The sequence below is a fragment of the Lagenorhynchus albirostris genome, chromosome 9 (genome assembly GCF_949774975.1).
Source record: "Lagenorhynchus albirostris chromosome 9, mLagAlb1.1, whole genome shotgun sequence".
Lineage (NCBI taxonomy): Eukaryota > Metazoa > Chordata > Mammalia > Artiodactyla > Delphinidae > Lagenorhynchus > Lagenorhynchus albirostris.
In genome coordinates, this window is record NC_083103.1 from 15,768,012 (window position 1) to 15,792,688 (window position 24,677).

At 50.8% G+C, this 24,677-nt stretch overlaps 2 protein-coding genes across 6 annotated transcripts in view; both read right to left on the reverse strand.

The window, feature by feature from the left end:
* Nucleotides 1-1,380, reverse strand: part of EXT2 (exostosin glycosyltransferase 2) — a 137,983-nt gene extending 136,603 nt beyond the window's left edge. Inside the window, exon 1 of the mRNA XM_060159356.1 lies at nucleotides 1,307-1,380. The gene's annotated coding sequence lies outside the window, so the exon portion shown is untranslated. The remainder of the gene's footprint in view (nucleotides 1-1,306) is intronic.
* Nucleotides 1-17,898, reverse strand: part of ACCS (1-aminocyclopropane-1-carboxylate synthase homolog (inactive)) — a 34,994-nt gene extending 17,096 nt beyond the window's left edge. For 4 of the 5 annotated variants that reach the window (XR_009542371.1, XM_060159361.1, XM_060159360.1 and 1 more), the window contains exons 1-15: nucleotides 17,692-17,898; nucleotides 16,067-16,357; nucleotides 14,353-14,412; nucleotides 12,120-12,190; nucleotides 10,832-10,901; nucleotides 10,331-10,397; nucleotides 8,260-8,357; nucleotides 7,605-7,682; nucleotides 6,536-6,636; nucleotides 5,803-5,892; nucleotides 3,813-3,858; nucleotides 3,556-3,697; nucleotides 1,801-1,943; nucleotides 1,541-1,694; nucleotides 1,307-1,400 (exon numbers count right to left, since the gene is read on the reverse strand). Coding sequence is in view for 4 of the 5 variants with exons in the window: in XM_060159361.1 (XP_060015344.1) it covers nucleotides 1,333-1,400; nucleotides 1,541-1,694; nucleotides 1,801-1,943; nucleotides 3,556-3,697; nucleotides 3,813-3,858; nucleotides 5,803-5,892; nucleotides 6,536-6,636; nucleotides 7,605-7,682; nucleotides 8,260-8,357; nucleotides 10,331-10,397; nucleotides 10,832-10,901; nucleotides 12,120-12,190; nucleotides 14,353-14,412; nucleotides 16,067-16,357 (1,479 nt within the window). In the remaining variant the exon portion in view is untranslated. Of the gene's footprint in view, nucleotides 1-1,100; nucleotides 1,401-1,540; nucleotides 1,695-1,800; nucleotides 1,944-3,555; nucleotides 3,698-3,812; nucleotides 3,859-5,802; nucleotides 5,893-6,535; nucleotides 6,637-7,604; nucleotides 7,683-8,259; nucleotides 8,358-10,330; nucleotides 10,398-10,831; nucleotides 10,902-12,119; nucleotides 12,191-14,352; nucleotides 14,413-16,066; nucleotides 16,358-17,691 lie in introns of those variants that run through there. The other variant, XM_060159358.1, reaches the window with a different exon arrangement.
* Nucleotides 17,899-24,677: the final 6,779 nt, after the last annotated feature.

Consider the following 24,677-nt stretch of genomic DNA (forward strand, 5'->3'; position numbering starts at 1 on the left):
TTGAAAAATAATGAAAGGTGAAACGATGACAGCATGAAGCCTGGTTCTCAGGACTGGAAAAGTCCAAGAATCCTTTGGGACTGTGGTTTGGCGGAGTGGAAAGATTGTGAACCAAACCAACCTGAACTTGAATCCTGGCCCTGCTACTTTTTAGCAATGTAACTTCAGAAACATCATTTCATCTGTTTGAGACTCAGTTTCCTCATCTCTAAAATGAGGGCTAATAATGCCAGCTTCCCACGGTGGTTAGAGTTAGAAACGATGCATGTAAATTACCTAGCGCAGTGTCCGGAACGTACAAGGTATTCAAGAAAAGACAGGGAGGAAGGAGGAATGAATGAAAGGCAGAAAGAGGAAGACAGATCCTAAGCCATAGAGCATGGTTTATAGAAAGTAAACGCTGATTTCACCAACGTGCTCTAAACAGAAGAACAGAGGAAGATAGCTTTTCCAAACAGGAGTGTCGGCACCTGAGAAGGGTCCTCAGCCAGCAGCTTTAAGGCTGGTTCAGAAAGCTCCTTGGAGCTCTGAACTAAAGCACCCCTGGGGAAGGGGTGAGCGGCCCTTTGATGCTTAAGGTGGAAAGGCCAGCCTGGGTCAGAGCTTGTCCCCATTGCAGCCTCCGTTCAGGGCCCCATCATCTCCCAGCACAGTCACGGCTAGGTCACTCCGGTTCGAGACCAGCAGTAAAGGCAGCTCCTTCCCAGGAAGAAGAGTATCCCGGAGATAGAGTCGCCCCTCCTGACTCCCGCCGGGGACCCGTTCACCTCGGCCCACGCGGGGGCTGGTCCCATGTCCCAGGTCTCAGGTCCCAGGTGTGCTGTAGGCCCACACATCCTATGTGCAGGGAGAGTAATCCGAACATACAGAATTAATTCCTTTCTCCTTGTAGAAATCATCACTCTTTTTTCTTTTGGGGGCAAACGCTCTCTTAACGTGTGTTGCTCCTTTGACTAGTTTCCCTGGCAACAAAGACAGACGAATGCAGGCAGCAACAAAAGCGGGTACAGGTAGTTTGTTTTCATGTCCTGGGGGGCTGAGGGCTGTGGGGAGGAGCAGTCACGACTCCCCCTGTTCCGTAGATGACTCAGAGCAGAGGCTTCTAGTTTTTTTCCCGGTTTTGTTTAATAGCCGGGGAGGGGAATGGACCACGACAAGGCGTGGCTCGCTGCCACCGGGAGAGCAAGGAGCACTTCTTCTTCAAGGGCAAGGCCAAGAAGGGTATCTGCCTGGCAAACAGCTCATCCACCATCAGTCTTCACAGGGGCTGCCAGGCCCTGTGGCCACAAGACAGCGACCAGCTCACCTGTGCGGACCCCTCGGCTCCTCGGTCTAGCAGGAAGGGGCGTCTTCTGCCATCTGGGATTTGCCCTCAAGCACCTGCCGGACCCTCTGCATCCCTGGATGTGAGAAGGGGAAGGGAGGGTCAGCACGGATGCTGGGTGGGTGGGGACGAGCAAGCTCCGGCTGCTGGGGCCACAGGTGAGGCCAGAAGAGGGAGGGCAGAATGAAGGACGCAGTTAGGAGGCGGACCGCTTACCCAGGCGAAGCCGGTGGGTCTTGTCAGAGAAAACCAAGCGGAACCAGCCAGGCTCTTTGCACCCGAAGGCTTGGCCAAAGGACAGCAGCACCTTGTTATCCAAAAGGCGGCGCCAGAGCAGCATCTCCTCCTCAAAGGTGGCCGCGGGCAGGTACTGGGAGGGTGAGAGGCGCTCAGGATGCAGAATGAGACCCCCTGCCCTTGCCTGCTGGGGGCAGCTTTAACACTGCCCCCATCACCTGCAATTCCACCTGCATTACCTTCCTCAAGTCGACCCAGATGAAGAAGCCGGCCCCACGGCTCACGAAGGGGATCCCCAGGGCCCGGAGCTCTTCCGAGACATAGGTGTGAGCAGCCTTGAGCCGGGCGTGGTTTTCCGGCAGGTACACTTGGTTGATCCAGTCTGTTTGGGTGAAAGAGAAGCCAGAAGATCAACCTCGCCATCAACCCTGCGCTCCGGCCTGAGAGTCTAAATGCTGAAAAGAAAAAGGCCATGAGCTGCCAAAGCTGGGTGAGCCCCTCCTGTAGCTGGTTGATTGGGGGCAATGGGAATATTCAGTGAAAAGCACCTTAAATCCAGATCCTTGGCCCTGAGGGCTCCAGGGCCTGCATGACGTTCTCAGGAGCCCAGACACAAAGTCCCTCAGGACTCAGACCCTCACCAGAGGTGTACCCACTTACATAGTGACACTTCCGAGTCACCCAGGTGGAAGCTCAGATCACAGTGTGGCCACTGACTAGGCGTGAAGCCTTGGGCAACTTCACCTCCTTGATCCCCATTGTTTTAACTGACCTTTGTTTTCAGTGTCCAGTTCGATGAATTTTAACACATGCATAGATTTGTGTAACCCCCATGACAGGCAGGATACTGAATGGTCCCCTCACCCCGAAGAACACCCTTGTGCTATCTGTTTGAAGTCACAACACCCCCTTCCCTGCAATCGCTGGTCTGTTCTCCACTGTAGTTTTGCCTTTTCCAGAGTGTCACGTAAGTAGAATCATACAGTAACGTAATCTTTTGGGACTGGTTTCCTTCACTCAGCAAAATGCCTCTGAGATGGGTCTGTGTCCTCATGGCTTTTACTGCCGTGTAGTATTCCAGTGTGAGGGTGAACCACAGTCTGTTTCTCCATTCATTTGTGGAAGGACATTTGGGTTGTTTCCAGGTTGGGGTGATTATGAATAAAGCAGCTATAAACATCCATGGAGAGGTTTTTGTGTGACCATAAGGGCAAATATCTAGGAGCAGGATTTCTGGGCCATTTGGTAAGTGTGTGTTGAATTTTATAATCAACTGCTCAGTTGTTTTCCAAAGTGGCTGTTCCACCTTAACATTCCCACTGGCAGTGTGAGTTCCAGCTGCTCTACATCCTCAGGAACACATGATACTATCACGATCTTTTTAAATTTAGCTATTATAGCAGGTGTGTACTACCCGGTCCTGATTTTCCTCATCTATAAAATAATGGGGAAAATGCAGAAACACCTGCTTCCTAGGATTCTGGGGAGGGACAAATGAGATTGAGAGCATCTCGCGGGGCTCAATGAATGGTGGCAATTACAGGTAACCTTTGCTATCTAAACTCACTATCTGAACCCAGGAACAGAACAGACCTGCACAGAAAGAGACACTTCCATTGTAACAACCTTCCCTTAGTAGCTTCTGCTCTTTTTCAAGTGCTCACAGCTAATAATAATGAGTTCATATTGATTAAGTGCCTATTGTATGCCAGATGCTATTCTAATTGAATGACAAATTACACCAACCCTACAAGACAGGTACCATTATGATCCCTGTTTTGCAAAAGAGGAAACTGAGGCTCAGGGAGGTGGAGGAATAGACCACATAGCTGGGACGTGACCGAGTAGGACATGAACGTGGTTTGGGCTCAGAGCTGGCACTCTCAAACACCACCCTAAATTCATCTCATGGGAGAAGCACCCATGACCCCTGGCCAGTCCCGGTCTGACTACAACCCTCCCCCATCCTCAGGTGGCCAGGCCCAGGCAGTCACCACGGTCCCGGAGCAGCTGTGCCATCTGATACTGGACCAAGCCACTGAGGCCGTGATAGCGGCAGAGGGAGGATACCACAGTGGCCACGTCCTGGTTTTCTGTGTACAGCGTGCCAAAGCGGAGCCCAGACATCCCGAAGTCCTGAAGGAGAAAGGCACTGTGGGAGGCAGACACCCCTCCCAGAGGAAGCCGGTTCCACCCACCTCTCTGCCCTCTCACCTCCCCCTGACACCCCCAAGGCCAGCCAGGAACCCACCTTGCTGGTCGCCCACATCACATGGGTCCTCTGGGGGTCAGGCAGCCTGCGGAGAGCACAGGGTGGGAACAGAGGCAACGCAGACCCGTCGGAGTTCACATGTTTGGTTGAACAAATGAGGAGACAGATGAGTCTGGTTTCATCTCTTGAATCACCAATTCCTACACATCCTTTAGAGCAGGGGTCAGCCAGCTACAGCCTCCTGCCTGTTCTTGTAAACGAACCTCTAAGGGGGCACAGCCACGCTCTCCCACCTGCGTACTGCCCATGGCTGATTTTTTTTTTTTTTTTTTTTTTTTTTTTTTGCGCGGTACGGGGCCCTCTCACTGTTGTGGCCTCTCCCGTTGCGGAGCACAGGCCCCGGACACGCAGGCTCAGCGGCCATGGCTCATGGGCCCAGCCGCTCCGCGGCATGTGGGATCTTCCCGGACCGGGGCACAAACTCATGTCCCCTGCATCGGCAGGCGGACTCTCAACCACTGCGCCACCAGGGAAGCTCCCATGGCTGATTTTATGCTACAATGGCAGAGCTGAGTGAGTGACCATATGACCTGTAAAGCTTAACATATTTGCCATCTGATCCAAAACTATTTGCCAGCCGCTGACGTAGAGCATAGTTCAAGCATCGCTTCCTCAAGCGGACCTTCTCTGACCCCCTCCCGGTAGACCAGGCCAATTGGTACCCCAAGCAGATCCTCTGTTGGCTCTCCAGATGTCTGCTTTTCAATTATCAAATGATTAGCTGTGCATCTAGTTGCTAAAAGTTTTGGGGGGTTTTTTTGATGTTTTTTTTTCCAGCTAGAAAGACAAGTTCCACATAAGGAGGGTCTATATCTTTCTTGTTCACTGATGTATGTCCAGCACAGCAGAGTGTCTGGCCCACAGGAAGTGACAAATCCCTATTTCCCTGAGTCTCACTCTCCTAATCCATAAGCAAAGGGGAGGAACAACCTACGTGCCATCCACCTGGCAGAGCTTTGCGAGGACTGCCTGAGCAGAGCAAAGGAAAGCGTTCGGGAACCACTGACTGAAACCACCCACCCTGGCCAGGCAGGATAATCACCACTTGCACAAGTTATCTCACAACAAGAGGTCCTGCTAAGGAATATGGAGCTGACAAGCTACCGCCAGCCGGAAGACTTTAGGAGGGGCCAAAAGGAGGGAGGAGACGCCAGCCCATAATATGTTCTACCAACCTCCCAGAAACCCTCACACGGGAAACCATCCTGACTGAGAGATGTGCGCACCGCCAGGAAGGGCCTTGAATTGGATCAAGTATGGGCACAAGCAAGATGATGGACCAGAGACAACCTGGAAAGCTAACCCCATTACCTTAAAACCCGAGACTGCGAGCCATGTGGCAGGGCAGCTCTCATGGGTTCCCTTACCCTCCTGCTCTCCACCCAGGTGCCCCTTCCCAATAAAGTCTCTTGCTTTGTCAGTACATGTGTCTCCTCAGACAATTCATTTAGGAGTATTAGACAAGAGCCCACTCTCGGGTCCTGGAAGGGGTCCCCCTTCCGGTAACAAAAGGACTCAGCAGGGCTGGAAGATCTCAACGAGTATCAGGAACTGTCAGAATCCCCAAATGCCAGAGGTGCAGATTTTACAGATGATCCGATCCAACTGTTTCCAAAGGTGTTCTGGCCACACATTCTTGACTCAAACTACATCTAATGAAAAAGCTCCCATAGCTGGAAGGGCCTGGCACGTGCAGGGGGCCCCAGAAGTATCTGCTGAATGAATGAGTGAATGAGTGAATGAATGAAAATGGAGCCACTCTGGAGATGAGGGAAACGGCAGAGGAGGCCCATTTCCCACCCTCCACTCCTTGGAGCTTTCAGAACCACCACAGAACAATCTGAAAACCACTGATTGGCCCAGCCTCCCTTCTTCTCATTAGGGGACCTGAGGACAGTAGGATTAGCTGGGAGGAAGGGGAACTGTCCTGGGTGGGCGGAGGGGCACGGGACTGGCAGAGTCAGCTCACCTTTCCAGGCTCAGGACACTGTGGTACCCAACCGACTCCTCAAACACGGACAGCATGTAGACCTCATCCACCATCACGTGCAGCTCATGCCTGGAGGGCAGGTCGTGGGGAGGAGAGAGCTTGGCTGGTAGGCCAAATGCATCCCCCAAGGTGGGATGGCAGTGAATCAGAAATCCAGAAGGACCACGGTCTAGCCCAGGGTTACCAAACTTGTTTTTTCCAGGAACACCCTTCTTTTGTCTATTTCTTTCAAACAAACAAGAAGCCGTGCACACACACAAGGCAGATGACAGTGGGGATTCTGAAGCAATGTGGGGGGACGGGGGAGGCGGAGCCCTCGGGCACCTCCAGCCACAGTTAAGTGCAAGACAGTTACATACAGGCGGACCTAGATTCACGGCTGGCTCCACCCCTCACTCTAAGCCGCAGTCAATGGGATAATGACAGTATCTGTACCTAATAGGGTCGTTGGGAGGATTACATGAGCTGGAGCATGTAGGGTGCTTAGCAGGGGGCCTGGCCCCTAGAGCGGGCAATAATAGCAGCTGCTGTTATAAAAAGGAAGAGAGAAGTAGCATCCCACCAACCCCTACCCCCTGACTCCACTGCCAGGAAGGGCCAAAGCAGGTAGAAACCCACAGTGGGGTAAAGGGGGTAACAGGACCTGCACCAAAGCTCACATCAGAACCCTGATCCGTCACACGCTTTACGGGGTGAGCGTGGGGTGCCTCACCTCTTGGCGAACTTCAGGTACTCCTGCAGCTCTCCTGGGGAATAGACATCACCCAGAGGGTTCTGGGGGTTGATGAGGATGAGGCCTTTGACCTTCACACCCTGAAACCATCAGTGGGACAGCAGACCCTCAGCTCCTCCCCAAGGCCACACGGTCCCACTGGGCAGGATCCCAGGGAAATGTGTTCACCACCCAACACGAAACGAATAAGGGCAAAGAATTATATCTGCAGCATCGTATCAGCTATAAAAGAGAACAAATGCAGAGAACAAAGCTCAGAGAGAAATATGCCCAAACGCCAGTAGGAGTTGCCTTTGTTGGTAGAATTATGGGTGGTGGTTTGTACTTTTAAAATTCCCACAGTGGGCATATATGGATTTTATGACCAAGGTTAAAAAAAAAAAACAGATTGACAGATTTCTGAAAAGTGGACTGGACAGGAACCACTGGAGGGCTGCTGGTCTATGCCTTTCTTTGGGAGGCCTCAGATCCCCTCAGAGTGAGGGGGACCACCTCCCCAAATCACCAGAGAGACTGCTGAACCACAGACTTCTAAGCTCCATTCTTGACCTGCTGAGTCAGAATCGGGAGAAGTGAGGGGTAGCTTTTTTTTTTTTTTTTTGCGGTATGCGGGCCTCTCACTGCTGTGGCCTCTCCCGTTGCGGAGCACAGGCTCCGGACGCGCAGGCCCAGTGGCCATGACTCACGGGCCCAGCCGCTCCGCGGCATGTGGGATCTTCCCGGACCGGGGCACGAACCGTGCCCCCTGCATGGGCAGGCGGACTCTCAACCACTGCACCACCAGGGAAGCCCGGGGGGGTAGTATTTTTAATCAAGCTCTCTAGTTGATTCTCTGTACACTGAGAGTCTCAGAGTCTTTCTCTAGCAGGGAGCCCTCCATGGGCAGGCTCCCGCTTGACCCCCAGAACGGTTCCATGCTACCACCCTACCCCCCGTCCCCATCACGGAGTGCCACCACTACTCCCAGGAGATCAGCCACAGGAAGGGGGTCCATGCCCTGCTCAGGCCCCCCCGCCTTCCAGCCTTGGGTTTAATTTGATCCCCAGACCTCAGAATTAGCTCCTTCCAGCGCCATCTCGAGCTTCTCCACTGTGAGCTGGAAGGGGCGTGTCTCCAGCCCAGTGACCTGGAAGAAGATCCACAAAAGCCAGCAGCCAAATTCAGGGACCCCCCCCCAGACCTGGACGCTGGGGCCAGCAGCCAAATTCAGGGACCGCCCCCCCCAGACCTGGATGCTGGGGCCTCTCCTACCCCTGTCATCTCCAGCCTCCTCTTAGAACAATCTCAGAAAAACACAGGGGGGTCACTCCTCTCTCACTGCCACCCACCCCATCACATCAGGGACACCCTCACGGCTCCTAGGATTGGGGAAGAGCCCCCTGAGGTCCACTGATTGGGGTCCGTGGGCTTCCATGTTGAGGTCTGCTCTGCCCCGTTCTCACCCCACCATTCAGGTGTGGTCTCCCTGGGCTGCCCTTGGCTTTTGCATCGACCCCAGGGATCTCAGAGGTGGAAGATCGGGTGTCCCCAGGGCACCTAGGCACCGGCAGCCGTGGCCAACAGAAGGCTCCACCCTCCTTTCAGCCATAACCCCAGAGGCCTCGGCATGGACTTCCTCTCATTTCTACCCTCAAATTCAGACAGAGGAACATCTCGGCCTACAGGAAGGCCCAGGTCCAACCTGGGGTCCCAGGAACTCTTACCTCACTGTCCAGATAGACACAGACCAGTCGGACGTTGCCATAGAGATACACATGCTGCGTGATGGCTCCGTAGTAAGGGGCAGGGATCAGGAAAGCCTCTGGGGGCAGGAGTGGGCCAGGGCCCGTCACCCTCTGGCCGGAACACCCAGACCCCCGTCCACTGACCCCACGCCTCTCCAAGGCTTCAGTGTGCTTGGGGAACATCTGGGGAACACGCTCCCTCTCTCAATTCCCAAAACCCTTTCTAAAGCTGGGATCCACTCAGTCCCTTTTCTAATAATTAGTAGCTACCATTTATCGGGCACTTAATATGTATGGGGATCTGTGCTAAAGATTTATTGTTTTAATCTCGTTTGATCCTCACAATCCCTCTGTGGAGTAAGTCCTATTATTATCCTCACTTTACTGATGAGGAAACTGAAGCTTAGCTCCCTCGGAAGCACACGACATGCTGGGTTACTGCAAGCACAGACTTGGAACAGGAGTCGAAGCTGCAGGGTGATGATCTGGGTGTGACAAATGGGAAAACTTGACAAGACACAGAACTGCCCAGAGACAGAATGTGCTGCTTCTGGAGGAGTGAATGCTCCCCCGCTGGGGGCACCGAAGCCAAAGGCTGACACCGCTCGGTGGCGAGGGGGTGTCATGCAGAAGACTCCCGCTGTGGACACAGGGGTTGATGAGATGACGCCCAAGGTCCGCTTAAGGCAGAGGTAAAGGTGCTCCTCCAGCTCTGAAGAGGGTGCATCGGTCAAGCTGCTCCCTTCCCAGCTTTCCCTTCAGCACAACCCCACCCCCGCCTCGCATCTCTGGAAGGGGCAGACTTTGCCCTACATGTTCCCTCCCCCGGCCACAGGGATTGGGCCAGAGGTAGACAAATGACCCCAGGAGCCAATGCACTGGCTGGCCAGACACCCATCACGTTCTCTCTGTCTCAGGACTTTGCTCCAAGCAGCACAGATCCTTGTGAGATGAGAACATGCACTTGAATGCAAAGGTCCTGTGGAGTCAGAGCTGAGCCAACAACTTGGGCCAAACAGAGCTGAGCAGGGTCCAGAGAGAGGCCTGCATAAGAAGCGGGGGAGGGGGACTGCACACGCCAGTGAGAGACAGAGAGTGTGACGCTAATTCTACTCTTGATGGTTCTAGAACGGGTAGGAAATTGCCTATTACATCCTTGTGATGAACCTTCCGTTCAGGGTTCCAAACTTGGTTATTACGTCTCTCTGTGTTATTTTAACAAGTAACTTAACCCCTGGGCCTTAATCTCCTCATCTGTTAAATGGGAATAAGCACAGAACCTACCTCATCGGGGTTAGAGTGAGGATTAAATGACAGACTATGCCTAGCCTTAGGCCAGCGCCTGAAACGTAGTATGTGGTCAATAAACGTTACTAAATTATGATTATTAATTAAGCTAATATGAGTAGGTCTCTGTTCCTGGCAACCAACAGCCCCTGACCATGACTATGGTCAATACGTCCTTGATTTGACCATGGCTCTTGCAGCAAGCACTGCTGGCTCGACACTCAACAGCCATTCCAGTTTTCTTCCTTGCTAAGAGAGCACCAGACTTTTCAGCTATGACCAGCAATAAGTCCAAGGAAGGTGCACCTTCCCCCAGCCCTGGGGGATGAAGCAAGTTTGGTTTAAGCCAACCAGCGTTCTCTTCCCCTTCGCCAGGGACTGCTTTGGGAATGGGTTTGTGAGTCCGTCCTGGCCAGAAAGATGCAAGGGGAGCCCTGCGGGGACTCTTCCAGGAACGAGTAGCCCCATTTCCTCCCTCCCAGTAAAAAAGAGACAGGCACAGCACAGCCTCCCTCTCTTCCTGCTTTAGGGTATGCTGTCACGTGAGGTCGTCACAGAGAAATGGCCCAGAACCCTGGCATCACCTTGACTTCCCCTGTAACTGCCAAGCCCTGGTGTCTTGTCAGGCCCCTTAGTTAAGCCCCCTGTGGTCTAACAGTCTATTATGGCAAAAGCACCCTGATGCAGGCCTCGAGGACAGGCAGCTAGGGACACTGCAGGCTCAGGGCAGCCCCTGGCACTGAATGGGCTGCGGTCTACTTACCCCCCACCTCACACAGCACTGTGGCCAGAGCGGAGAAGAGAGAGGCACAGCCATTCAGAACCACGACCTGAGGGTGACATGGGACAAAGATGAATCTGTCCCAGGAGGGTGCAAGGGCCTGCAGCCTCTAACCCAGGAGGGCACAGAGGGAGGGCCAGGGCACAGAGGGAGGGCCAGGTCATACCCGCAGGCCCCTCCTGACTAACAGCCAAGTCCATTTGTGTGGCTTATGCATGGGGACCCTGTTCTAGATCAACGGAGCAAGGAAGAGGGAGCTGGTCACTCAGAGTCCTGCCCGAAGGTGTGGAGGCAAAGAGGGGCCACGGAACAAAGCGGGGCAGAAATTATACCCAAACTCTAAATATCTAGGATGAGGGGAAGGAAGGGAGGGGGTCTTCCTAATTCCAAATCAAAACTAAGTGACCCTACCTTACCCCTGGCCAGCCGAAAGTTGGGGAGGGGGCAGAAGATCAGGAAGGAGCAGGGGAGGGGGCTACTCACGTTCTCTGGTTTAAGGGGTGCGGGGCTCCTGCAGTAGAAAGACAGGAACCTGGCCACTTCCTCCCGGAGGCTGGAGATCAGACAGACAGATGGGCAGTGCTTGTCAGAGGGGCTCCGACCCCAAGTCCATCCCAAAGCTCCTCTGGTGAATCTTCAGGCAGCTGCCATTACCCTTCTCTGCTTCCCACGATGGGAATACGATCACCATTTGTCTCCACTCCTTGGTACCCACCTCCCTCCTCGGTCCCAACACTACCCGCATGCGTGGAAACTTCCATTCCAGTAGTTCTAGGACACCTGACCCCACCTAATCAGCAGACTGCAGGAATATCAAAAAGTAACACTCTCTATACAGATCTAGCTAATATTAATAGTAATAATAGCACTAATATAATAAAATAAATAATATAATGTAGGATAATATAATTATTATTATAACAATAACTATTATCATAGTTATTGCTAATATTTACAAGCATTTACCTTATGCAGGTGTTATTTAGAGAATATTCCTCATTTACTCTTCATAAAACCCCTATGACACAACTACTATTATTATTATCCCCATATTACAGACAAAAAAACTGAGGCTTGAAGGAGTTAGGTTACATGCTGGTTAGTGGCAGAGTCCACACTCAAGCCCAGTGGTCAGTCTCTAGGGCCACCATCCTAATTATTATAAGAGCACATGCTTGGAATTACTCTTGGAATCAAGTCCAGCTCCAGCACTAAATCCTTAGGACAGCATCTGGGCCCTAGCAAGTGCTCAATAAATATAAACTCTTATTAGTTTTACTTACTATTTCCCATCTTACCAGCAGAAGGCCCCAACCATCTCCTCCTAAGCTGATTCTGGCTCCTCTAAAGCTACTGAGAAATTGGAGACAAGGCTCCTGGCCTGAAGGCCCTCTCCACTCCTCAGACTCAAGAGAAACCAAGCCAGGGAGCCGCTGAGCAGGGGTGGGATGGGCAGGAGGCACTAGTTCCCTGCAGATGCTCCAGGAGACCCCACGACTGCCAGCTCTCCAGGACTAGGCCCTCAGCCTAGGGCAGGCTTTCTCAACCCGCCACTATTGATGTTTCGGGCCAGATCATTCTTTCCTGTGGAGGGGCCTGTCCTGGGCACTGTAGGAGGTTTAGCAGCTTCCCTTGCCTCTACCCAAGAAAAGCCAGGAGCAACCCCCTCCCAGTTACGACAACCAAAAATGTCTCCAGATATTGCCACCTGTCTCTTGGGGAAGGAAACCGCCCTGGGGTTGAGAACCACTGGCCTACAGGTGCTACTTACAACAGATGTCCCCTCCAGTCAGGGTATTGCAGCAGGGACGGCTCCACCCGCAGCATGTCGCTCTGACTCAGCTGGGGACAGACAGGGGAGAGCAGGACTGAGGAACGCACACACTCATGGTGAGGGCCAGCCCTGCCACCTGCATCCACGCAGCACCAGGGCTTCTAAAGCCAAGGGCTTGGTCTGCTTATCAGAGAAACTGAGACAGGGGCAGCCCAGGGACAGCATTCTCATGCCCATTTTGCAGATGAGGAAACCGAGGCTTAAAAATGTCGGGTGTGGGACTTCCCTGGCGGTCCAGTGGTTAAGACTGTGCACTTCCACTGCAGGGGGCCCAGGTTCAATCCCTGGTCAGGGAACTATGATCCCGTGAGCCGCACGGCACGACCGAAAAAAAAAAAAGTCAGGTGGCTCAGCCAACATCACAGCACCGGCAAGTGGCGAAGCTGAGACAAACCAGAATTTTTGACTCCTAGTCCAGTGCTCTTTATACAACACCGCCGCCCAACAAAACCAGAGGGGTGGATTTGCAGAGGCAGCGATAGGAGACCGCGCACCCCAGCTCCTCCAACGGGGTGACAGAAGAGGTCCCAGAACTAGGTGCCCTACCTCGGTCTTGGCTCTAAGTCATGGAGGGACTCAGTCCACTGTCTTCCTGCAGGCTCAGCTCAACCTCACACTTTGGAAAATGTGGCCATTTCCAGACCATCCCCACCCTGCGTGGGTGCTGGGTTAGTGATTCCCAGGGCATCACACCCACAAAGTCGAGGGAAGGCAGAAGCCTTGGGCGGCAGGACCAAAAGGAAGAAAGGGAATGAGGCACGTGTCTATAACCCCAGCCTCTTCCATTTCTCCTTCGTCCTTGAGCACTGCACTGTCCGATCCAGAGGCCTCTGGCCACATGTGGCTCTTATGTGGGACTCGCCTGAATTGAGACACTGGATTCTGAAGACTTATATGAAAGAAGTATGTAAACCAGCTCATTAATAATTTTTATATTGATTACATGTTGAAATAGCCATATTTTAGATACAATGGGCTAAATAAAATACATGATGAAAATGAATTTTACCAGTTTCTTTGTACTTATTTAATAGAAAATTTTTAATTATATACGTGGCTCACGGTTTATTTCTACTGGATGGCGCTGAGCTGCCTTAGAGTGGGGAGCTGGCTTTGGGTAGAACAGGCTTTTCAAGCCCACTCCCTACACCCCTCTCCCCTGGCAGCTTAGATGTTTCCCTTTGGAAATATGTTCCTTTGGGTTAAGGATCACTCTCTCCACAGTTCCAAACTCTAACTCTTAGGCCTCGAGAGACACATTCATCAGATAGTTCCAGCAGTTTACTAGAGATGGCTCACACCAGCTCAAGAAATCTGATTATTTTCTCTATCTGTGAGTTGGCAGGCAGAGGGAAGGGGGAGGGGCAATATAAGGGTAGGGGATTAAGAGGTCCAAACTACTGGGTATAAAATAAGCTACAAGGATATACTGTACAACACGGGGAATACAGCCAATATTTGATAATAACTATAAATGGAGTATAACCTTTAAAAATTGGGAATCACTCTACTGTATACCTGAAACTTGTATAATACTGTACAGTAATTATACTTCAATTTAAAAAAATAAATAAAAGAAAGAAATCTGATTTCAGGAATTTTGCAAACTGTACCATTTTCAAAAATTAAATTATATAAATTATGTAAAAACAAAGGTAAAAAGTGCTCAAACAATATTGCTCCTGTCTATGTTACTCCACTTTGCTCTCATCTGTGCTCTGGAGGTTCTTTCCATCCATGTGTCTGCATGGTGGGACTACCAGGTGATGGTGCCCCTGCACCTCTCTTCCCAGCTCTGCATGCAGTGACGTCACGGCAATAGCCTGATATCAGCCACAGTGGGGGCATTTACACTATGGGAATCAGAAAAGCTACCGATCAGGGGCCCCTTTCTCCCAGGGCCAGTTGTTAAATACTGACCACACACCACCGAGTATCTCCCCCTGAGAGCAGGGCCCCAGCCAGCAGGAGGAACTGAGGAGGGAAAGAGCCAGAAGAAGTGAAGAAGGAGGATCACAGTGGGGAAGTGACTCTCCCAAGATGGAGGGAAAGTGGTCCCCAAGGCCGCTGAAGCAAGCAGCAGGCTCTCTGGGGGAAGTGTTCCAAGGAATCCCAGAGAAGACAGCCCCTTGCAGCTGGGGATGCCACCCAGAGGTGCACCGGGACTTACCCGCCTGGACAGCAGGTCAAAGCAGAGTTTGTTCTCACTGGTGCCCAAGTTAATGATGCCCTGGAGGTGAGAGGTACAGAGCCATGTGAGCACAGCAGAGGGTGCTATCAGAAGGCCCCGGGGGGCGCACCAAGGCAGCAAAGCGAAGCTCTCTGCAATCCCGCCCTTCCCACCACCCCTCCTGGCCTTTGCTCAAGCCATGCCCTCCACATGGCTCCCTGATCCTATCTTCCCATTTCTAAAGCTCTGTGCAAATGCCATCTCCTCCAGGAAGGCTTCCTCAAAATCCCACCTGCAAGGGATCTTTTCTTCTTCTGGATCCCAAAGCACTTTATCTGTCCCCCTTTACGGCACTAGTCAGTTTCTGTCCCAGGTCACAGGGTCTGATGTACAGGCTTTATCTCCCCCACTGGATGGGAAGTCCCTGAAGACTGGATACATGCCCAAGACACCGCTGTATCTCTCAAGAGCCTCAGTTTACAGGATGAAAGAATGTACACAGTAACTGGTGCTCTGGCAGGAACAGGAACAAGGGTCAATGTACCGCAAGAAGAGGCCCTGTCAGCCCCATGGAGAAGACCACGTGGTGAGGAACCAAGGCCTGCCAACAACCATGTGAGTGAGCTTGGAAGTGGATCATCTCCCCACCCCACCAAGATTTCAAATGAGACCACAGCCCCAGCTTCACTGCAACTTCCCAGGAGATCTTTAGCCTGAAGCACCACCCGGATTCCTGAATTCCAGAAACTGTGAACTGTTTATTTTAAGCTGCTAAGACCAGAAGTCCTTTGTTACACAGCAAGAGATAACTAATACAATCCCTCACTTTTTCCAGATCTCTGCTTCAATGTCACCATATTAAAGTGACCTTCTATGACCACCTCACATAAAATAGTAATATCCCCAGCCCACCCCACCAGTCTCTATCCTATTACCCTGCTTTATTTTTCCGTACAAGACTTATCCCAACATATTTTTTATATATATATATATCTGTCTGTCTCCCATACTAGACTATAAACTCCATGAGGGCAGGAACTCTATTTTTGTTCACGGCTGTAACCCTGGTATATAGAACAGTGCCAGCACCTGGTACATGCTCAACAAATAAAGATTATTAAAGGGTTATTCGTGACAGCTTTCTACCCTCTGAAGGTATTACTAGTAATAAGTTATAATAATTGGGGCAGGTAACATTAATAATAATAGCAACTACCATTTATTGAATGCTCTATGTGGAAGCACTGTGCTAGTAACTTACATACCTGATCTCATTTAATTGTGACAGTTCTATAGAGGAGGTATTACTATCCCATTATAGAGACGAACTGAGGTTCAAAGACATTAAGTAATTAGCTCAAGAATACACAACCCAAAAGTGAAACAGTTGCAACCTGAACCCTAGTTCTGTCCCAGATCTAAAGTTGGATAGTCGATGGGCTGTGGATCAGAATCCAAATAAGAGCACTCTGTGGTTCTTGAATTCCTCCCTCACAAATCAAGGTTCCCTTAATTATAAATGGGCCATTTTCTGATTCAGGTAATATACAGGGGCCTCTCTGAGCAACATAAGACACCCCCTTGGGAGTCAAAGGGGCACAACTCCAACATGACAATAGCAAGCCGTGTGCTGCCCTGTTGGTCAAGGTGGGGTACCCGCCCCCCCACCCCCCGTGCTCTCTTGTGTCCCAGTGGGAAGGGGGCCTTCACTTACACTGGGGTTCTCGTCCTCATCATATTCATCCATGTGGTAGGTCCTATAGCCCTCCTCTGCTGAATCCCAGAACCATTTAATGATGCTTCCTCTAGAGGACAGGTAGGGGCTGTCGGAGGAGAACACGGCGGTGGGATCACCCACTCCATAGAGCTTCAGCGGCTTCTGGTCTGGTTTTCCGGAGCATTCTCTTTCCAGACCATCCCCATGGTTACTGTGCAGGCCCTGTGTGGAGACTGAACCCGGAGAGGTGGTAGGTGTCCCAGAGTCCTTCTGAGGGAGTGGGAACATCTGCAGAAAGACAAAAGCACTCAGTGCCTGATCTGATCAAGGGCTTTCCTAGCACCAAGCAACAAAAATGAACTGGGAGTCACAGGGCCCTCCCCCTTCTCTATCTGCCCCTTCCTTCAAGTTTATATACTCATCACTTCCTGTGTCCCTTACTAGTTGTAACCATGTGTGCAATCGCTTCAAGGCATCAACTCTGCTAAGGATCTACAGACAGGGGCTGTACTTGCTACTTTTCTACAACTTGAATAAATGGCTGCTTCAGCTTGTTTTACTTTTGTGGAAGTTTTTCATTCTGCAGCCTAAAGAGTCACCAGCTTCTTTTTCCATTCTTGCCGACGTCAATTTCAAAAAGCCAAGTTAAAATTCTCTGACTTAAAGTAGAAAGAGCCTGGAGTCCAGGGGTCTTGTGGTGACTGTTGCGAATAGAAGTAAAGGATAAAATGAGATTATCTGGTTGTTTCGAGGCGATGATGGGTGGGGCCTGAGAAGAAGCAAGTGGGGTTCCCACAAGTGCAAGTGCACGACCCTGAGCAGAGCCCAAGGCCCCACCCCCGCTCCCTCCCGAAGTGGGGGAGGCGTGGCCGCTGCGAGGGGCTGGTCTCATCCTGCGTTCAGATGTGAACTCCTCCACTTTCTAAGCCAGCGTCCTCGCGGGCACAGTGGGTGTAGCCCTAACTACCTCATAGGGTAGCAGTGAGGACATAAATATATGTTAGTGTAAATGGCTTAGAACAAATCCTGGCTCATGGACAAACTTCAGTAAAATATGTTATTATAACTCCTCCTCCCCAGTCCTGATGCACAAGCCCCAAACACCAAATGATGGGGGACCAACCAGCGGCCCAGAAACCCAGGGGGCTCCTCGGTTAAATTTTGCTCCACTAAGTCTTTTCTGGGGTCTCCTCCAACTGACTGGGCTCTCCCCAGCCTCACCTCGCCCCCCCTCATCCTATGCCTGGGCCCTCGGCAGGTCAGAGGGGCTGAGGCGGGGTGGAGGTGGGGGCCGGCCGGGCCCCGGCTCCGCGCGCGCCGTGCGGGAGCGAAGGGCGGGCTCAGGGCGTCCAGCGGGGCGGCGGCGAGTCCAGAGCCCGAAACCCGCGCGGCCGGGCCTCGGAGATCCACGAGAGGGCGGACAGGGCGGAAGGCAGAGCGCAAGACCCCTGCAGAGCGGCGGGCGCCTCGCGGGCGCCGGCTCCCGGCCTCCGGGAGGAGGAAGTCTAAGTCTGGCCGAGGGCTTCGAGACGGAAGGTCCGGGACTTCTGCAGCGAGGCCTCGAGCCCGGGCAAGGGAGACCCCGCGGGCCCCCTGTTCTGCAAAGCGTGGATTGCACCTACTTGCGGAGCTGGAGGAGCCGCCGCCGGCACTCAGGCACGCGCAGTCTGTGTCCGAATCCTCGCCCGGACTCGCTCTCCGCCGCTGTGCGCAGGGCACCCGGGCCCAGGCACTCGCACTCGGGACCGTCCACGCCGGGTCGGGCTTCCCAGAAGGTTCCGGGCACAGTTCGTCAACTCGCGCCCGAGGCCGCAGGACTCCCGGGTGTGGCCTGCGCGCAGGGAGCGCACACGCTGCAGCACCGTGGGGCGGGGAGGGGAAGCCGCGGAAGGGGAGGGGGCCCAGGGCCAGAGCTCCGCCTGGAAGGGACGGGCCGTCCACTGCCACCTCCGCTCTCTGCGGCCTCAGCGCCCTGGCGGCCTTCCCGCCCCGGTCTCCCCGCCCCTGGCACACGGGGGCCCCTCCCTCTGCCTCCCGGCCTTACTGTCCCCATTTACAGGCAGAGTCACCGAGGTTACTGGACAAATGTATGCCTGGTTGCGGCCCATGGAAAAGGCTTTCCGGACTTACATTAATTCCGATTAAGGGCATCCTTCCCCTATGAAAGCTTTTGACCTGAGTTTGTAATTTCTCCTCTTTTCGTTCTACAGAACATCTGGTGAACTCTGCCTGGGACCCTGAACATTCTGGGACTTTGGCAACGAGTTAGACCACCAAGGTCCCAGGCCCGCGCCGAGCCTTTGAGTAGGAAAAGTTTCCTTTTCTCCATGAAAAGCAATGAGCAGGATCCATCAGTACAGATCTGACTGGGAAGACTTGGCTGTCTCCGGATCACTCCACTTCTTGTCTTCGCTTTGGCCTTGCCACTAACATTGTGACCTTGAGCAGCTCTCAAGACGTTTTGTTCCTCTATGTAAAATAAGCCAGTTCTCTCCATTTAAGTCATATCATTCTGTTTAATTCAGGTAAGTAGTCTTATTGAATGCCTGTGTCGTGCAAGATCTCTGCAAAGTGCTGGGATACGGTGATGGCAAAACAAACAGCGGGCCTGCATGGTTGACTGGGAAGGCAGACATACAAATGTGCTAACTAATAAGAAAGACTACTGGGTGCCTGGGAAGCATGCGGCAGGGAGATTTAACACCACTGCCCCCTTCCCTGACACACACACACATGCATTGGCCCCATACAGGAAGCCTTACACACACATTCATTCACCCTAAACACTTAGGAAGTGATGCTCGAGTCCTAGTTAGCTAGCTGGAGTGTGGGGTGTTGGAAGCAGAAGAAAGCCTTTGATAGAGCCTTGAAGGTTAGAGTCCGTGTGGAACATTAATGAACTGCAACAAGCCTAATACCGACCCCCGGAGCTTGCAGGGTTCAGGAGAAAGGTTGGAGATACGATCAGGGATCAGGTATGAATCTTAATAAACCCTGTTAAGGACTGTGAACTTCTCACTGAGGGCAATGGATATATATTGTAATCTCTAGAGCAAACACTTTTTAAAAAAAAGTCAAAAGGTATAATACTAATACCTTTTAGTATTATAATAATAGTATTATTACTATTAGTAATAATACTAATAATATAATAATAAGGGATACCAAATAATGCCTGATTAATTCAAAAGGCACGCGGGAAGGAAAGAATGAACAAAGAGCATTGGGCACAAATAGAAGACAAATAGCAAGATAATTGACTTAAGTACAACCATATCCATGATTACATTAAATTAATGACCAAAGACCAGTTAAAAGATCATCAGACTGGATAAAATGATAAGATTAAGAATATGGTGTTTCGGCTTCCCTGGTGGCACTGTGGTTGGGAGTCCGCCTGCCGATGCAGGGGACACGGGTTCGTGCCCCGGTCCGGGAAGATCCTACATGCCGCGGAGCGGCTGGGCCCGTGAGCCATGGCCACTGAGCCTGCGCGTCCGGAGCCTGTGCTCCGCAACGGGAGAGGCCACAGCAGTGAGAGGCCCGTGTACTGCAAAAAAAAAAAAAAAAAAAAATCTGACAAAAATTGAACCCTCATTCATGGTAAATCTCTCAGCAAACTAGGAATTGAAGGAAATTCTTCTATCTGGTAAAGGCAGTATGAAAAATACGTCCAGTACTTAAGAATGAGAGACAGAACTCAGTCCTGCTAAGATTGAGAACAAGGCAAGAATATCCTCTTACTTCTTTTATTCAATGTTATACTTGAGGTTCTAGGCCATGCAATTAGAACAGAAAAATGAGAGACATAAATATTGAAAAGAAAGAAGGAAAATCATCTTTATTCGCAGGCAACATGATTGCGTACATTGAAAATTCACTGAAATCCCCCTCCAAAACAACTAGGACTAATAAGTGAATTTAGCAAGGTCTCAAGATACTGTCAGGAGATGGTTCTTCCCAGGTCTCTCATGCTTCTGCCTGTCTTGCAAGCAGAGACACTGACTGCCTTTGTTCTGGGCTGTATAGGATTATATATATGTGTAAGTACATGCATATATGTACGTGCATACATGTACGTGCATACGTGTGTGTATATGCGTACATATATGTACAGTGACCAACCTTGGATGGTAGTGATAGTGTCTGCCTCCAGAGCAAAGGGTAGGTTTGTTTACTACTAAGTATAATAAAGATAATTTCTCCCTCGGGGCCAAAGTTCAGGCAGGTTTACTGCTCATTACAAAAGAATTAGGTTCCTTAAGCTTGGGTTATCCTCTCCTGCAACACACCCCATTGCATGTACAGGCATCCCTTGGTCCCCTTCACTTTGCCCTATAGGAATCAGGATTTGGGGAACCAAAAGCCAATACTGATTACTGCTATTGCTGTGAGTTAATAAGTTGTCCTTTGTCTCTGACCCAAGATTCTCATGCCTTCCGCCAGCATCCATGAAACCTGTTATTTTGCAAGTAAGGTAAAACCTCAGAGCCTTCAAAGTTCTTGATAGATACAAAATCAGTTGTCTCAATATACTAGCAACAAACAACTAAAAATGAAATTAATAATCTATACATTGAAAATAACATGAAAGGCATAATATAGTGATAAATTTATAAGATGGGCCTAAGACCTGTACACTGAAAGCTACAAAGACCTTGCTGAGAGAAATTAAAGACCTAAATAAATGGAGGGATATTCTGTGTTCCTGGATAGGAAAAAATTAAATTCTTCCCAGTCAACCATTTGAATCTTGAGTGGAAAAGAAGACAGCAATGGCCTATCGCTTCCATGGAAGGCATCATATCTTCCTCCCAGGACAGCGCCCTGATGAGACTGGCTATGAGCTCCCGTAGCAGAGATGCCAAGAGCATCTCTGGCTCCTATCTTCCCCCTCTCTTCTGGTCCCATGAGCTCCCTCATGCATCCAATGAATTCCCTTTCTGTGTCTGCTAGTCAAGTCGATTTCTAAAAAAACCTCTGGTGTAAAACATCTTGATGAATCAGGCTGCAAACGTACCCAAGAGAGGAAGAATGGTCCCAAACCCAAGTGACGGACCAAAGCCATTGGTGGGTGCTAACAGCTCTTCCATCATCTATAAAATGGTGGTAGTCCCCACTCTGCCCATTTCACAGCATTGGTGCTCAGACTAAAGCTCAGATGTACAAAGGCTTTGCAGAGGAATGCACAGGAGGTATGATTTGAACAGCTGGAAACACTAGAGGTGAAAATGGAAGGCCTCAGGCTTATCACCAGAGATTCACTTTAAAAGCCTTTCACAAAGGCAAGAATGGAAAGAACTCATACTTGGAGTTATGCCCCCATCCTGCCACTGAGCCACTCGTGTATAAGGTGGGCGTGACTGTGAAAGGATCCTGTGGGACGTTGCACCCAACACCTAGAAAATGCTCCGCCAATTAGGCATCACGGTTTCCCTTCCTTTCTGATCTGCCCCAGAAGTGTTCTTCACATATAACCTGCTTTAGAATTTAAAAACTAAATTTAATTTTTTAAAATAAATTATTTATTTATTTATTTTTGGCTGCGTTGGGTCTTCGTTGCGGTGCACAGGCTTCTCAGTGCGGTGGCTTCTCTTGTTGCAGAGCATGGTAATTGTGTAGGAAAGTTCTGTTTGAGTTTACACCCTTGAGGCAAGAAGTTGAGGTGTCCCCTAAACGAGGTTGATGCTTCTGTTGTCAACTGGGCAAGTAGCAGGTACTCATAACTCCCTTACTTCCTGCCTTAGACCCTAACAAATGGACGTTGAAGAACCTCGTCGTCGTGCTTGGGGATGATCTTAGCCCAACTATCCTCAGCATTGACAGCACTTTAGAACCACTTGGGAAGCTTTTAAAAGGCCTGGTGGCCCAGGTTATATCCCCAGACATCTAAATCAAAATCTTCACGGATACAGCCTACACATCAGTACTTAAACTTCCCAGGTAATTCCCATGTGCATCCAAGACTGAGAACCAGCGTTCAAGGAGCTGGGAATCTGGTTTCCACCAAACTATTAGAGGGCCTGGCACCATGCAGGGAGGCATCCAGCTGGATTTCTCCTACCTACCCCTTTCTCCACCCAAAGCTGAAAGCACATTGTTTTCTAAACCAGATCATCTGATTACATTAGTTTGTTTCATTATATCTCTGCTTTTAATTTAAATCCTCGGGCCTGGCATCTGCTGTATTACAGGGAATTTTAAAAAGGAGCCCTTATACCATGGCATAAAAGGGGGGAAATTCCCTCTGAAGCCAGCATTCACTTAAGATCCAACGGGAAGGTGAATTCAGGTGCCATAGATGTAGCCACACCAACTTGCCCAAATGGCAGCTCTCCTTCGGCCGCACTGGAAGGTGAAGTTAAATCATATTCGAGGAATCAGGGTGTCCCTTTGTAATCTTTGCCTGAAGCAAGCCAGCTTTGGGGGAGGGAAAATTGACCTTTACATAAAGACTCATTTCTGAAGTTCCCACCTTTAAGTCCTAGAGTACAGTTGATGATCCCCTTTCCAAGCAGAGCACGAGCTACCAGATGGCCAGTGTTTTAGACCAGCACCTCCATCTTCTGTCTACACCCGGCTGCATCATCTGAGCTACAGCCTGCCCTCCTGTAAACTTCCTGTCCTGCCACTGTTAAACCCAAGACAGTGAACAAGGTCTCACTGTATTGAAGGCATGTCAGAGGCCCAAGCAGACCCAGGAATTCCCTGTGGCCACGAGGTCTGGCCCTGAACAGGGCTCAGTACCTCTGTCCTGGAGCAGCTGACACAGTCTGTACTGGGTGATGCCAGAGATGCTGTGGAGGTAGCCAAAGGAGCTCACGGCAGAGGCCACCTCCCTGCTGCGGGTGTACAGAGTGCCAAAGTGGAAGCCAGAGATACCGAAACCCTAGAGGAAGAGAAGTAGGGAAGGAAATACCCAGTTGGTCTGCCTTCTGCTCCTGGATCGACTTCCTTCCCTACCCAAGGACAGGCAGCAGGGACTCATTTACTGGTGCCCCAGATCACATGGGTCTTGTTGGGGTCAGGCAAACTGGAGAGGAGAGAGTACAGTCAAGATTATGGAGAAATATTTGAAGGATGAAGACTTGGGGTCTATGAAGGGAAGGTGAAAGTGGCCTTGAGGGCCTTCCTAGACAGAAAGGCCTATGGGACCCACAGTCAAGAAACAGCTGCCCCAGTTAAGCCAGGAAGTCAACAAAAGGTATCCTCGTGGAACCAGATGGGACAGCTCTCAAGTGCCCACTGAATGACGTCCAGGGCCCACAGCCTGGCTCGGGGTCTTCCCACAGCTGGTCCAAAGCCACCTTCAGTTGGCTCCTACACAAGTGGGCCACCCCCCATTTCTAAAATGTGTTCACCTATTTCTTACTGCCCCGCATTTGGCGAAGCTCTTCCTTCCTCCAGGCACGCTCTTCTCTTGCTTTGCCTGCTGCATCCTATCCTAGGGCCGAATACTACCCTCCAGAAAGTTCTGCTCTATTTCTATTCTTTCCCCGTGCCTACTTCTCAAGAAGTTCCTACCCTGACCTTCTGGAGGGCTTCAACTTGACTTTTGACAATGCATATGCTACCTTTCCCTCAAGTCATCTCATGTACAAAATGGCGTTTGGAGAAGACACTTGGGAGGAAAGATGACGCTTTGCTCACTTTCACACTCCCAGTGGCTCTGAGCTCAGTTCCTGGCATGCAGCCAATTAAGTTGATGGCCCATGGACTCACCCTGCAAAGTAGGAACTTCATGGTTCTCATTCCCAGTTCCAGCCAAGACCAACCTACCTCTCCAGGCTCAGAACACTATGGAATGGGATGGCTTCATCATACACAGACAGCATGTAAATCTCATCTATAATCACATGTAGGTTGTACCTGTAGGTTGGGTGAAAGAGGGAGGACGATATCCAGGTTCTCCCCAATTGTTAGCTTGCTTCGTTTGATGGTCCTCTCTAGACACAGATCAGACACTCCTACTGCCCCAGCAGCCCCTCCAACCCTTCCAGGAGGTGTGGCAACGTAGAAGAGGGTCTCTCCTTCACCAGAGAGGACCTTTCACCCTGACTTGGGGATACTAGGAAGGAAGAGAACCCAAAAGACATGCATGAGAACATTCGACCTCATGCTTCAACCATCAAGCAGAGACTAGTGGGAAGGGACTGGGCATCCCAGAGAGGTCTCTTCTGGTACAGTCAGGAGCTGCCACCCAAGATCTGAATCAAATAGGTTTATAAAGCAGGCTAAGTGCTCATGTGCTTCATCTCCTTTATTCTCCCAACAGCCCTTTGAAGCAGTACTGTTAGCTCTATTTCACAGAAAGAAACTAAGTTTCTGAGACAGAAAGTTAATTCCCTCAGCTAGCAGATGTTAGAGCTGGAATGTAGACCTCCCCCAGCATTCTTCCTCTTATCCCTTGCTCTGCCATTAATTGGTCTGGATACGTTATGAAGTTTGAATAAGGGTTTCTTCTAGATAGAAGAAGATTATCTACCCTAAGAGGGCTATTTCCAGACTTCAGAGATAACATGTTAACATGCTCTTAGAAATGAGACATGAAAGTTCTACAGGGACTCACCTTCACCCCACAAGGTCTGAGAGGCTGTCTTCCTCGGCA